The sequence below is a fragment of the Jaminaea rosea genome (assembly GCF_003144245.1).
Source record: "Jaminaea rosea strain MCA 5214 unplaced genomic scaffold BDZ90scaffold_15, whole genome shotgun sequence".
NCBI lineage: Eukaryota > Fungi > Basidiomycota > Exobasidiomycetes > Microstromatales > Jaminaea > Jaminaea rosea.
In genome coordinates, this window is record NW_020289989.1 from 259,064 (window position 1) to 271,387 (window position 12,324).

The window sequence follows — 12,324 nt, forward strand, 5'->3', positions numbered from 1 at the left end:
CTCAGGCGGACTGGGAGGGATTTCAACTTTGCAATCACTCGAGTTGGCCCTCCTCCGCACCCGCTCATCTCACCGCCGGCCGTGCCTTGCAACGGGGTGACGAGTTAGAAGCTAATCACGACGGCAGCCAGAGCGGCCGTGTCGAAGACGCAGGCAGCGACGACGATCGGGACGACGTCGCTTGCTCGTTTCCTTCTCTCCACCACAACGAATCCCATCCTCACCTCTCACTGGAACACCACGAGACTGCAAGTCACACAAGCTCAGCCCACGCTACATCGATCGACTTCCCCCTTCCTCCTCACCACACCAATCACATCAAGACCACGCTTGCTTCCCCTGCGCACATTGATGCCATCCGCCCCCTTCACATCGACGAGACTCAATTCATCCACCGCGAGCAACAGCAACCCTCGCCAAGCTCACTCGCAGCGACATCGCCCACCAAAGCGCACTCACTCTCTCGTCAGCACAAGTAGCGACACCAACAATCGACCCAGCAGCCCTCGTCCGAGCCCTTATCAGGCGACCCTTGCACGTCACACGCGCGGCTGGTCATCGACTCCGAATTACGAACCCAGCAGCAGCAGCAGCAGCTCCACGTACCGACGCGACGTCGATTCTGACGTCGAAATGGCCGCCGGAGGTGGCACTGACAGCTGGAGGAGCGGCGGCGAAGGGCTAGGACCAGCGACTCCTGCCTTCCCCTCGAGCAATGGCAGCTACACCAATGAGCGAGCACCTGCCAACGGATTCAACAATGGCAGCAACAAGACATCCGCCAGCAGGAAGCAGCGTGGCGGCGGCGGCGGCGGCTACGGCGGCCCCTCCTCTGCCGGGCCTAGCAACAGTGGACGAGGAGCAGCAACTGCTCCTGGCAAGGGAAGGAAAGGAAAGGGAGGCAAGTGAGTGTCGCGCATGTAGGGAAGCGACAGTGGACGAGCGAACGCTGACATCGTCCTACTCTCCTTTCTCTTCGCCTTGGCAGAAAGGGCGGCGCCGCTCCTGAATCAGCCAACATCCTCCCCGGACCAGCTCACACGATGAGCTACTTGACCAACGCCTACCACCGCGAGACGATGCAAAAGGTGGAGCAGAAGTGTGAGTGCGCGGGTGAGCGCCGGGACCACCCCTTGATCTCCCACTCATGCTTTCCCCTCTGCCGTTCTCGCTCGCAGACCTCGACAACCCCAAGAATCCCCTCACAGTCTACGTTCAAGGCCTCACAGGCGAGATGCCCCGCTTCATTACGACGCAAGGCTTCATCGAGAACGAGCCTCGCGAGCTCATGCACCGTGCTACCGTTTGGGCAGACCAAGAGCTTGGCATCCGAGGCTACGGTGATGCTCGATCGGTCAAGGAGGCCGAAAAGGCTGCCGCGTTTGACGCTGCTATGCTACTTGCTGAGAAGGGATTGCTTGGCACCGCGGGAAAGCCACCCTCCTCTGTCGCAGGGGGATCATCCGATCAGATCGGAGAGTATGAAGCGACACTGTCCACTGGAGCAAAGTGAGTGCGCTGAGTGGGCACGAAGACGTCGCTCGGGCCTTGCTGATCTTTCCTCCTGCCTCCTTCTCGCAGGCTCACGTCTGAGCGCGCTCGCGAGTTCATGGAGTTCTACTGCCAGGAGTTTGGCTTCGGCAAGCCAGTCATCGACCTCGTCCAGAATTATTCCAAGGCCACTAAGAAGTCGGCAGCCAAGCCCATCAATGGTTGGAAGGCGCAGATGGTTGTGGGTGGCACTCCCGTTGGAGAGGGCGCAGGAGCCAGTAAGAAGTGCGTAGAGCGAGGAGATCGTTGGCATGGATCAACGCTGATAGTCTCAACCCCTTTCCCGCGCCCGCAGGTCCGCGACCACGCACTGCTACTTGGACACCGTTTGTCACATCGAGAGCCACGACGCCGAGCTCTACGCCCGCTTCGAGCGCTCTTGGCAGGCTGGATCGGCCGGTCCCGCCAACACGCCCTTCGTCTACTTCCGCATCACTGAAGAGCTCAACGACGAGATTCGTGAAGTAGCCAACACGACCACTTCCTCGCTCCTCTACTCCAAGCGTCCCAAGCCAGCCGGCCGCCTCCTCCCCGGCGACAAGGCTTCCGACGACTCTGGAGCAGTCAAGCCGACGCGCCAGTACAATCGCCCCTTCTGGATGCCCTCCGAGTCCACCCTTCAAGCAAAGAGCGAAGAGCTCTCTGAGCGTCTCCAAGACTATCACGCCTCGTCTACACTCGAGACGATGCGCAGCACGCGTAACCAGCTGCCCGTCTACCAGAAGCGCAGCGACATCCTCGTGAAAGTCGCCCTCAACCAAGTTATGATCTGCATGGCTGCCACTGGGTCCGGAAAATCGACGCAAGTCCCGCAGATTCTCCTCGACGATGCCATCTCAGAGAACCAGGGCGCCTACTGCAACGTCATCTGCACACAGCCTCGTCGTATTGCCGCCATCTCCCTCGCTCAGCGTGTTGCGGCTGAGCGTGGCGAGCAGGTGGGGCAGAGCGTCGGCTACCAGGTACGATTCGAGAGTGCCTTCCCTGAGCCGAATGGTAGCATTACGTACTGCACCACGGGAGTCTTCATGCGTCGTCTTCAGAATGCCCTGGGAGATGGTACCGACACGACGTGGCTGGACACCGTCTCGCACGTCGTGCTGGACGAGGTGCATGAGCGCGATGTCCAGACGGATCTCCTGTTGGTCGTCCTCAAGAAGGTCCTCGACCAGCGTCGTGAGGCGGGCAAGGCGGACATCAAGGTGCGTGCCCGAGACGCGCTCTCCTCAAACTCATGCTCACAACACCTCCCCCCCACGTGCACAGGTCATTTTGATGTCGGCCACCGTCGACCCCAAGCTCTTCCAATCCTACTTCCCAGACCAAGACGGCCGTCCAGCCCCCGTCGTTGAGATCCCAGGCCGAGCATTCCCGGTCACCAAGCGCTTCATGGAGGAGACGATCCCTCGTCTTCGTCGCACCGTCACACAGCCACAAATGGGCGGGTGGGTATGGCAGCAAGACAATGTCCGCAAGTATCTCGATCGCGAGCTCAACCAGGCAGGCGGCCTGACGCAAAAGCAAGATGGAGAAGACGCCATCGACGATCTTGAGATTCCCTACCCACTCGTATCGCTCTACATCGCCGATGCCCTCACCCGCGGCGAGGACGGACACGTCCTCGTCTTCATGCCTGGCTGGGACGAGATCAAGATCGTCAACAAGCACCTCGTCGAGCCCAGCCAATTCCCGCTTCTCGGCATCGACTTTACCAATCGCGACAAGTACGAGATCCACATCCTCCACTCTTCCATTCCCGTCGCAGACCAGCAGGCCGTCTTCACGCCCCCGCCGCACAAGGGCATCCGCCGCATTATCCTCTCGACCAATATCGCAGAGACATCCGTCACCATTCCCGATGTCACGGTGGTCATCGATACCGGCAGAGTAAAGGAGATGCGCTACGATCCTAGCAAGCACCTTTCTAGCCTCGTGAGCGCGTGGGTAGGCACTTCCAATCTCAACCAGCGTGCAGGTCGTGCTGGTCGTCATCGGCCCGGAGAGTACTTTGGCGTCCTTTCTGAGGCGCGATACAATAAACTGGCAGTCAATCAGACAGTCGAGATGCAACGCACCGACCTCACAGACGTCGTGCTACGCATCAAGGCGCTCGACATGCCAGGTATGGAGCCAGAGGACGTCCTCAGGGCAGCCATCGAACCTCCTTCCCCCGAGCGCGTCTCTGCTGCTATGCACCAGCTCTACACCATCGGCGCCATCGATGCAAAGAAGAATCTTACCTCGCTGGGAGCCGTCCTGCTGCAGCTTCCCGTCGACGCCGCAATGGGTAAGATGGTCCTCTACGGCCTCTTCTTCCGCTGCCTCGAGCCTGCGGTCACTCTGGCTGCCATCTTGTCTACGCGCGATCCCTTCATGGCTCCCATCGAGGTCAAGCAGCAGGCTGCTGCAATCAAAGAATCCTGGTCCCCCCAGGACTACCGCAGCGATCCCTTGGCCGTGCTGCGCGCTTATCAGACCTGGGTTCAGAAGCAGGACCGCGGAGAGTACCAGTCTGCCAACCGCTTCGCCCACGAGAATTTCCTGAGCAAGCCCACACTGCAGCAGATCCAAAAGGTGGCGGGCCACATCGTCCAGTCGATGCGCGACCTGATTCAAACCATCATCGGCTACACGCCTGGTGCCGAGCAGGAAGCCGACGACTCCTACTACGGGCGCGGGCGACGCTCCCGCCTTCCCGACTCGGCTGCCTCAGCACCAGAGCTCAACGTCAACTCCAAATCCACGCCTCTGCTCGCTGCGCTCATCGCAATGGCCTCGGTCCCCAACTTCGCTGTGCGCAAGAGCGAGAAGATCTACATGACTTCGCAAGACAAGCAGTGCTTTATCCATGGATCCTCTGTGTGCCACCTCAAGCATACCAAGGGCAAGGAGGACGAGCTCAGCATCTCCGCCCCGGGCGAGAAGGAGCTGTACACCTTTGCGGACAAGACGCGCAACGTCTCCGTCATTGACAATAAGGGCGGCAAGGGAGGAGGAGGGGACCCGGCGACGAACCTGAAGTCGGTCTCGCGTCTCGACCCGCTCACCTACATCCTTTTCGGTGCAGGTGAGGTGCGCAGCATGACCCAGGGCGTCAAGTGCGACGACTGGCTGCCCATCAAGGGGCACTGGCAGGTACTTGACGACGTAGAGCGCCTCAAGTCGGTCATGGAGGCGAGCATGCTGCGCGTCTTCGAGGGACTGGTCGACTCGGGACGTCGTGGCCCTTCGCAAATCGAGCGGGGATCGAACAACGAAAGCGCTGGAGCAAAGCCCGCCAGCTCGGCTGCTCGCGACACGGCAGACTGGGATGCCTACGATGATGATGAGGCCGCAGCGGCAGTGGCTCACAATGAGGACCAGCCGGACAATAGCTCTCCCAACGCAGCGTTTGGTGATCGATCTGATCTCACACTCAGCGAGCGGGAGGTGGCCGAGTTCGAGACCCTCACTCGTGGTATCGTCTCGGTGCTCGATCATTTCGCCGCAGACAGGAAGGCCACCGCCGCTATGCATGGCAGTGGAGCTGCTTCGCTCAACGCGAGCGCCAATGTGAGCCGAGCAGGCACTAGGCCCGCATCGCCACTTGCTGGATTCGCGGGTGGGTCGCCCATGATGGCCAGTGGCAGTGGGAGGGGATACGGGACGCAAGCTGGGGGCGGCTACGGTGGTGGATACGGAGGTGGGCATGGGGGTGGCGGTGGCGGGTACGGCGGTGGTGGGTACAGCGGCGGATATGGCGCTGGGCCAAGCTACCAATCCAGCGGCAGTGGCTTCGGCGGCGGGAGTGTGCCGACGGGGCCGCGGAGTATGATCAGCGGGGGAGGTGCCGGCGGCGGCGGCGGCTACCAGCAGCAACAGCATACCCAGCAGCAACAGCAGTACAGCAACGGCCACAGCAACGGCTTCACCAATGGCCACCCCGCTTCTCGTCAGCAGCCCCAGCAGTCCTCGTTCCAGCCTCGCATGCAGAGCTCATCGGCTTGGGATTAGATGCGCGCGAGCCCAAAAGCAAGTAGACCGTCACACAGCGTTGACGCGGTAACGTGAGAGGAATGACTTCTCTCCTGTTTCCCTCTGTATCCACTCGCGCCCTCAGCTCTATTCTTCTTCTCCACGCGATCCCGACTCACCCAGCTCCGCAATAGTCGTCTCTCTCATTCATTCGTTCGCATCGTGTGACCCCGACTGCGTCTCTAATTCATCTTGCCCGGAACAACAGGATGCCCCGCGCTCAGTCCCCCACACACAGGCAGAGCGATGCCGTTGACGTAAGATGCCTCGTCGCTTGCCAAGAACATGAGGGCGTTGGCAATCTCCTCTGCTACTCCGTATCTCCCCATTGGATTCAACTGTCCAATCTTGCCCGCCGTGCCCCTCTCCCTCGCAGCATCAAAGACGACCTTTGTCATCCCCGTCTCGATTAAGCCAGGACAGAGTGCATTCACTCTTACGCCGGTGCGGGAGAGTTGCCATGCGCTGGTCTGGGCGAGGGAGATGACGGCTGCCTTGGAGGCCGAGTAGTCTGACGAGCCAGCGCCGGATCGCAAACCTGCGACAGACGCGGTGAGGATGATCGAGCCGTTGGGGTCGGGTTTGGCGGCGCTTGTCACCTGCATGGCGGTCGAGGCGTGCTTTACGGCGAGGAAGCAGCTGCGGGTGCAAGAAGAAGAATCGAGCGTCAGACTTCTCCTCAGGCTTTGCCGCCGCTTCTTTCGCGAACACACCTCGCAACATTGACCCTCATCGTTTCAGCCACATCCTCGGCGTCCAGCATGCCCACCGGTACCGGGTTGCCCACAATGGCAGCGTTCGCGAAGAAGACGTCCAGTCTCCCTTCCTCCTTCATTGCCCTCTCCACGATCCCCTTGATGCTCTCCTCATCGGCAGCATCGCACTCCATTGTCGTGACTTTAACCTCGGGATAGCGCTCCTTGACCTTATCCTTGAGGTCTTCGAAGTTTGAGCCATCAAAGTCTAGCGCATAGATGTGCTTGGCCCCCTCGTGGGCCAAATGAAGGACCGAGGCACGACCGATACCAGTCGGTGAGCCTGCGCCGGTGACGATGCAGACGTATCCTGAGACGCGACCTGACCGCGGGCGGCGGGTGAGGTGGGACTGCAGATGCTCCAGCCGACGAAGAGTAGACTCATAGCCCTTGGCTGCAGCAGAAGAGGTGGAGGCTGGCATATCCGCGACGGGGAAGGAGATGATGATGACGGAAAGGGATTGAAGGGACAGGCCAGTCCAGGCAGGCAGCCAATGCGTCACATCCGGCTGACTTCCCCGCACCGGATCGACCGACTTGATTCAATTCCAACCTGTCGAGCCGGGCGTCCGGAGGTCTCGGCGCGGGCGTCGCGAGAGTGAGGCCGGAACGGAACGAGGTTGGCTACGATATGGGAGGCGACGCAGCGAGAATGAGGCTACCTCGTGAAGAGATGTGTCGATCTGCATAATGCGCGGACGACCTCAAGAACGAAGCTAGATAGTCTGCTCTGTGTGCGCAGGAAGGGCTCGTTATCTAGCGCCGCGAAGGAACCTAGGCCCCTCGAGCAAGACGTTGCGCTGGCCATGAGTTCCACTTTCCTTTGATCAGTCATGGGGCGATGGTCGGTCATGCTACGAAGAAGCAGTAGCAGCTCGAGATTGCAAGATCATATCGTCCAGCGCCTGGGCGTATCGCGGCCAACGCCCAAGATGGCATCAGCTGTCCTACCTTCTGCCTTCGTTTGCGTATCAGAAGCCTCTGCGAGCTCTCCTTAGCCATGATCCGAAATCACTTTACTCGACACTCTAGAGCGCCCTCAACAGGGGGCCCCCTACCCTATCCTCGCGCCGCCATCTGCGAGCGAAGGCTTCGATCCGGCTGGTCTTGCATCGTGCCCGCCAGCCGACGGCAATGTGATTGAGTAGTCTTAATTTGGCCGCCAGCACGCCGCACGCGTTGGATGCCGGCGGGCGCGCGGGCGCCTCGAGGAAAGCAAGCAAGCAAGGAGTCGGCAAGGCGCTCGAAAAGCAACACAGGCGTCAAAGCGCGCCTTTCCTTTTTCGGGGCTCTTGCTCTTGAAGCTCTCAGGGGGTGGCTGGCTCATCGACCGGCGGCGATGAGCCCTTCTCTTGCGTTGAAATTGGGTACGACGCGAGCACTCGCAGCAAGCAAGCCGGCCGGCATAGCAGATGATCGCAGCCAGAGAGAAGTCCGGCGGTTTCAAGACAGTGCGGGCGTGGGCGTGGGCGTGGGCGGGGTACCACCTCTGCTAGCTCCGAGCGCTGTGTTTGAGGGCGCCTCCCTTCAAGAGCCTCGAGATCGAAAGACATCGAAGTGCGATCTCCACGCTCACGTCTCCTTTCTTTTCCCTTCATACCATCACCTAGACCATCTTCACTCATACCGACTCGTTGCATCCGTCTCACGCTCCTTGTCCTTCAGCACTCTCTTTAGCATCGTACGCACGCGCACTCACCAGCTCCCGCAACGACATCCCTTGTCTCACCCTCTCAGACACACACACGACCCCATCGACTTCTCTCCCCGCAATGCTCTTCTCTCACTCCTCGGTAGCGACCGCGCTCCTAGCCGCGCTCCTCGCCGCCCCCGCCTCTGCCCGCTCGAGCCCATCACGCGTACGACGCGCTCACAAGCACTCGTCCGGTTCCTCAACTGGCAGCGCAGACTCTGCCGCCTGGACCACCATCAACGGCAAGCAGTATCCTACTGACCTCTCCGCCGACGCTCCTGCTCCCATCATCACCACCAACTGGTGGCTCGACGAGGTCGCAAAGAACGACACATCTCTGCACAGCTTCAAGTGGTCGAAGCTCCCGAAGACGAGCGAAGATGGGCAAGAGGGGATCAACAACTGCAAAAAGGGCGAGACTTCGGGCCAAGACTCCATGTGCCAGACTGCCGTGATCAACGACGCAGACGACTTCTGTCTTTGGGCTCCGCCTAAGCCCAATACACAAGTCGCCGTCTCGGAGGAGATCGAGGTGGCCTGGTGCACAAAGGATCACGGCGCACGCTTGATCCCTGATGGGACCCTCACCTCTGTCCACTTTGTCAAGACGTCAGCCTACGTCCAGGTCACAGGCACGGGCGACTTCACCAAGATCAACATCGCCGCGGGTGACCAGGGCGGTGAGCTCGACCCTCATGGTGCTACGGGCAATGGCAACCCGATCGGCGGCCTGGTCTACACCACAGCCTTCACAGGGAAGCACGAGCAGATCAACGAATGGATGTCCGAGATCAGCGCAACGGACTTCTGCTTCCGCGGCTGCCGAGGCACCAACGCTACGAGCCAGATGATGTGTAGCCACATCTACGACGAGATGGGATGCGGCTTCATCATGCCCGCCAACTATGCTGCTGGGACGTTCGAGTCGTGCGAGGGTGACGTGGCTATGGCGCCTGGTATCATCAGCTCATGGACATTCACGCAGGGTGACCCTGTCACGCCCAGCCCGCGTAGCGCTCCCTCCTCGTCGAATTGCAAGACCATGTCCATTGCGCCCAACTCAGCAGCAGGTGGCTCATCGGCGGCCGCAACCTCGGGCGCTCGCAGCAGCAGTGGAGCTGCTGTGGCTAACAAGGCAGCTGCGGCCACTGCTACCTCGTCGCCTCCAATGTACTCTGGCTCCGCAGCTGCGGCCTCATCGTCTTCTTCGTCTGGCTCCACCTCCGGTGCCGGCTTCACGCAGCAGTCCACGCTGGCCGTGGTCGTCGCTGCCTTTATGGTCGCTGCTGGCGCCCTCGTCATCTAGATGGATATCACGTTTTGCATTGCATTGCTCTGTTCTTTCGCTCGGGCACGTCCTCTGGCGACTAGAGAGGCGACGGCCCTGCTTCTTCATCGTACATTGAGCCCCGTCTCTGCCTCTGTTACCCGTACATATTCGCCTTTCGCTCTCCCTGCGCCTTTGTCCTCTTTTTGCTCTTCGTGCACCTTGAGCGAATCTCATCGGATACTCTCTGAGCTTGTGGCCGAACCAGTTTGAGCGAACGAGGAGAGCGCCCATCCGAGGAGAGCGCCCATCCGAGGAGAGCGCCCATGCGTATCGATCGCGCTCGGGCGTACTGCCCCTCAAGGCAGGTCATCGTGCCCGAGGAGCGAGTACGAGACTATTCGCAACCGCCACGCCATTAGGCAACGCGAAGCTGGTAGAGCCAACTCGATACTGCCATTTTCTGTCCTTTCCTCTCCTACACCTCATCGTCTGATGCTAGATAGCCACGAGAAAGGAGTCCACAGCCTCATCCCCATGCGAGACTTGACGAACATCGAGCAGCGAATCGTATTTCGATATAAGGCAAGACTTTCTTGAGAGCAACACATAAGGCAGCTCGTTCTCTACGGTGGCTATCTCTTTTATAGCTTAAAGAGCATACCCATTGCCGTCCAGCTTGACGGTTGAGGTGCCCTCCAGAGTGATGTGCATGTTGGGGAGACTTGGCGTGAATCGTCGGTCGAGATATCTCGACTGCGACTCGTGGCCTCCCTGCATGCGCTTATGGAGAGCGGCGACGTCGTACGAGGCTCCCTTCCTCAAGATCCGGTCGATGATTCGGTCCATCGCCGTCTTCTTGTCCCCTAGCACCAGCGTTGCAGGCATCCCGAGGTGGCCGAAGACGAGGACAATCGACTTGACCTTGATGCTGGCCCTCAAACGTCGGTCCCACATTGACTGGTCTTCGAGCCGGTTCGGGCTCAGTCGAATTCTGCCCAGCAAGAGCTCCCCGTTCCACCGGCACATCTCCTGCATCCTGGTACGGCCAGCGTTGATCGGCGGGTCGTACTCCTGCTCCCGAAAGACGGCCGCCAACGCATCTCCCACAGGCGCGCTCGACTGCGAGCAGGCGATCAGAGGCACGTCGATGGTGCACGGCCCCGGGATGAAGGGTACATCCTTATTTGCCCGCAAGAGGATGTCCACTGGAACGACGCTACCGACCCAATTGATGTACGAGGTGGTCGGCGCCAGGTCTTCGAAGCGCCTTGGAGCCCTCGGGATCTGGCTCGAGCCGGGAGGGAGTGAGGACGACGGGGCTTCGAGCTCGTCCGAGTACTGATGAAAGGTACCCGTGCCCGGACGTTGCTGCTCATGCCGTGGTACCCAGGCAATCTGACGGATGCCCCGGCCTCAACGACCAGGCGCCCGAGGAAGACCTCGAGAGGCGACGGCTGCGGACGACGTTGATGCGCGGAGGACAGGCGCTGATGGTGGAGAAAAGCTGGTGGTGAGCTTCCTGTCTCTAGCTAAGCGAGTGAGCACGAACTCACGATCTTCAAGGTCAATGCCCCTCTGCCTAGAGCTCCTCCTTTCCTCATCGATTAAGTTGGCCAGCGTTGCGAAGAGATTGGCCGGTGTTCCGTAGAGATTGGCCAGCGTTGCGTACGCATTGGCCAGTGTTGCGTTCGCTACAGCTTTGACACTGTGCTCTTTATCGATGAGCTTCAGTACTGGGGTCCTCTGCCCTCTTGAATGACCAACTTGACTGCGGCGCACGCTTGGATCAGCAGACGAAGCCTAAAGGGTCAAGGATGCTCCTTGGTTTGAGATTGGCGTGCCAAGTAGCAGACGAGTTTTGCACAAGTTCTCGGCAATCAGCTCTGAGTCGTAGAGCGTAGTAGGGGCCCCGGTCACGATGGACAGGCGAACCCCCGAGCGGATGAGCTTGAGATGAGCTGGAGCTTGACAAAGACGAGAGCGGCGAGGCTGGTTATGTGTGCGGGGGTAGAATGTAGCTTGGTGCGTGGGTGTGACGAGGCAGATGGGCTGTGGGTGTGGTTGGAGTCGCTCGCTGCTTCGGGCAGGTCGTTGTCTTATTTGAGGACAGGGGTGAGTGCGTCGAGCTGAGTGGGATGGAGAGAGGGAGAAGAGATGAGCTGCGAGGTGGGCAGAGCTTTTGTACCCTGCGAGTCCGAGCGAGTGAGGCTTTTGCGGAAGCAAATGGTTGAGTGGGACAAAGCGATGCGCATGAGTCATCTTTGCGGCGAGTCAGGAACCGCGAGCGAAGCGCTTGAACAATTTCGGCGGCGAGCGAGGTATCGCAGAAGAAGACATTCTTTCCTCGCGGCGGCACTAAGGTGGTGCGCAGCGGCTGCGGATCGATCAGGGCTGCAGCAGCGACCGAAGAGATCCAGAGGTCGAGTTGCTGAGCGAGCTGAGAGGCAGGCCTAGCCTTGAGCACCTTATCAAGACACCGGCGAAACTGACGAGGGTCAAGGGCAATGCTGAGCCAATGTCGAGGCTGAGCCTCATCACTCGGTGCCACTGCAGCTTAGTCTTCACGTCGACGGCAACGAAAGTCGGCCTCTTATTGCCAAGATTCGAAGGAGAATGTACCATTTTCTCACAACGAGCGCGAGGAACATCCAGTCAGCAAGGTAGCAAGCAACTCGGATCTCGTAGGGAAGTGATTGAAAGCTAGGATGAATGCGACGGGAGACAAGGCGTGGCAGCCGTCTGGAGATCAGTCCCCTAATCGAAGGCATCACGGCTGTCTGCGCTCTGACCATTAAGCGTATCCCTCTGTCCATCGAGCATTCCCCTTTGAGCAGGAACACATAGCAAGAGCGAAGCAGCACATTGACCGTGACATTCGTTGACGCTGCGACTGGACGATCGCCCTCTTCTCGCTGTACGCGAGCACCGAGAGCGCAGCCGGTTGGCCTCGCACCACCACGCGTCCCGGCACGCGCTTCACGCGTCTCGTGTAAATTACCTGGCGCGCCCTGCGAAATGGGCGCGCCCTGCGAGTAGGCCGC

At 59.9% G+C, this 12,324-nt stretch overlaps 5 protein-coding genes across 5 annotated transcripts; 2 read left to right on the forward strand and 3 right to left on the reverse strand.

Moving 5' to 3' along the window:
- Positions 1–41: 41 nt before the first annotated feature.
- On the forward strand, positions 42–5,544 carry BDZ90DRAFT_281594 (P-loop containing nucleoside triphosphate hydrolase protein; the record flags this gene model as incomplete). Its single annotated transcript, XM_025509377.1, has 6 exons — positions 42–905; positions 989–1,101; positions 1,179–1,509; positions 1,582–1,776; positions 1,847–2,753; positions 2,818–5,544. Exons 1-6 carry the CDS (start codon positions 352–354, stop codon positions 5,542–5,544), a joined length of 4,827 nt encoding a protein of 1,608 aa, XP_025359992.1. The 5' UTR covers positions 42–351.
- On the reverse strand, positions 5,513–6,996 carry BDZ90DRAFT_243435 (NAD(P)-binding protein). The gene is made up of 2 exons (XM_025507435.1): positions 6,279–6,996; positions 5,513–6,204 (listed from the first exon to the last, which is right to left on the reverse strand). Exons 1-2 carry the CDS (start codon positions 6,740–6,742, stop codon positions 5,748–5,750), a joined length of 921 nt encoding a protein of 306 aa, XP_025359993.1. The 5' UTR covers positions 6,743–6,996; the 3' UTR covers positions 5,513–5,747.
- Positions 6,997–8,368: 1,372 nt separating this feature from the next.
- Positions 8,369–9,058, forward strand: BDZ90DRAFT_243438 (hypothetical protein; the record flags this gene model as incomplete). The annotated part of the gene is made up of 1 exon (XM_025507436.1): positions 8,369–9,058. A coding segment is annotated over exon 1 (609 nt), but the record flags the coding sequence as incomplete, so codon positions are not given.
- An 873-nt stretch (positions 9,059–9,931) lies between these two features.
- BDZ90DRAFT_262431 (hypothetical protein) lies at positions 9,932–10,884 on the reverse strand (the record flags this gene model as incomplete). Its single annotated transcript, XM_025508480.1, has 3 exons — positions 9,932–10,567; positions 10,636–10,770; positions 10,837–10,884. The coding sequence occupies 3 exons, from the start codon at positions 10,882–10,884 to the stop codon at positions 9,932–9,934; spliced, it is 819 nt and encodes a 272-aa protein (XP_025359995.1).
- Positions 10,885–11,635: 751 nt separating this feature from the next.
- On the reverse strand, positions 11,636–12,131 carry BDZ90DRAFT_74522 (hypothetical protein). Its single transcript, XM_025509832.1, has one exon. The coding sequence runs from the start codon at positions 12,094–12,096 to the stop codon at positions 11,845–11,847; it is 252 nt and encodes an 83-aa protein (XP_025359996.1). The 5' UTR covers positions 12,097–12,131; the 3' UTR covers positions 11,636–11,844.
- Positions 12,132–12,324: the final 193 nt, after the last annotated feature.

Coding starts and splice junctions, on each gene's coding strand:
- BDZ90DRAFT_243435 (XM_025507435.1), bottom strand. CDS start 6,742: ATGCCAGCCTCCACCTCTTCTGCTGCAGCCAAGGGCTATGAGTCTACT. Junction 6,205..6,278: donor ATGAGGGTCAATGTTGCGAG/GTGTGTTCGCGA, acceptor TTGCACCCGCAG/CTGCTTCCTCGCCGTAAAGC.
- BDZ90DRAFT_74522 (XM_025509832.1), bottom strand. CDS start 12,096: ATGGACAGAGGGATACGCTTAATGGTCAGAGCGCAGACAGCCGTGATG.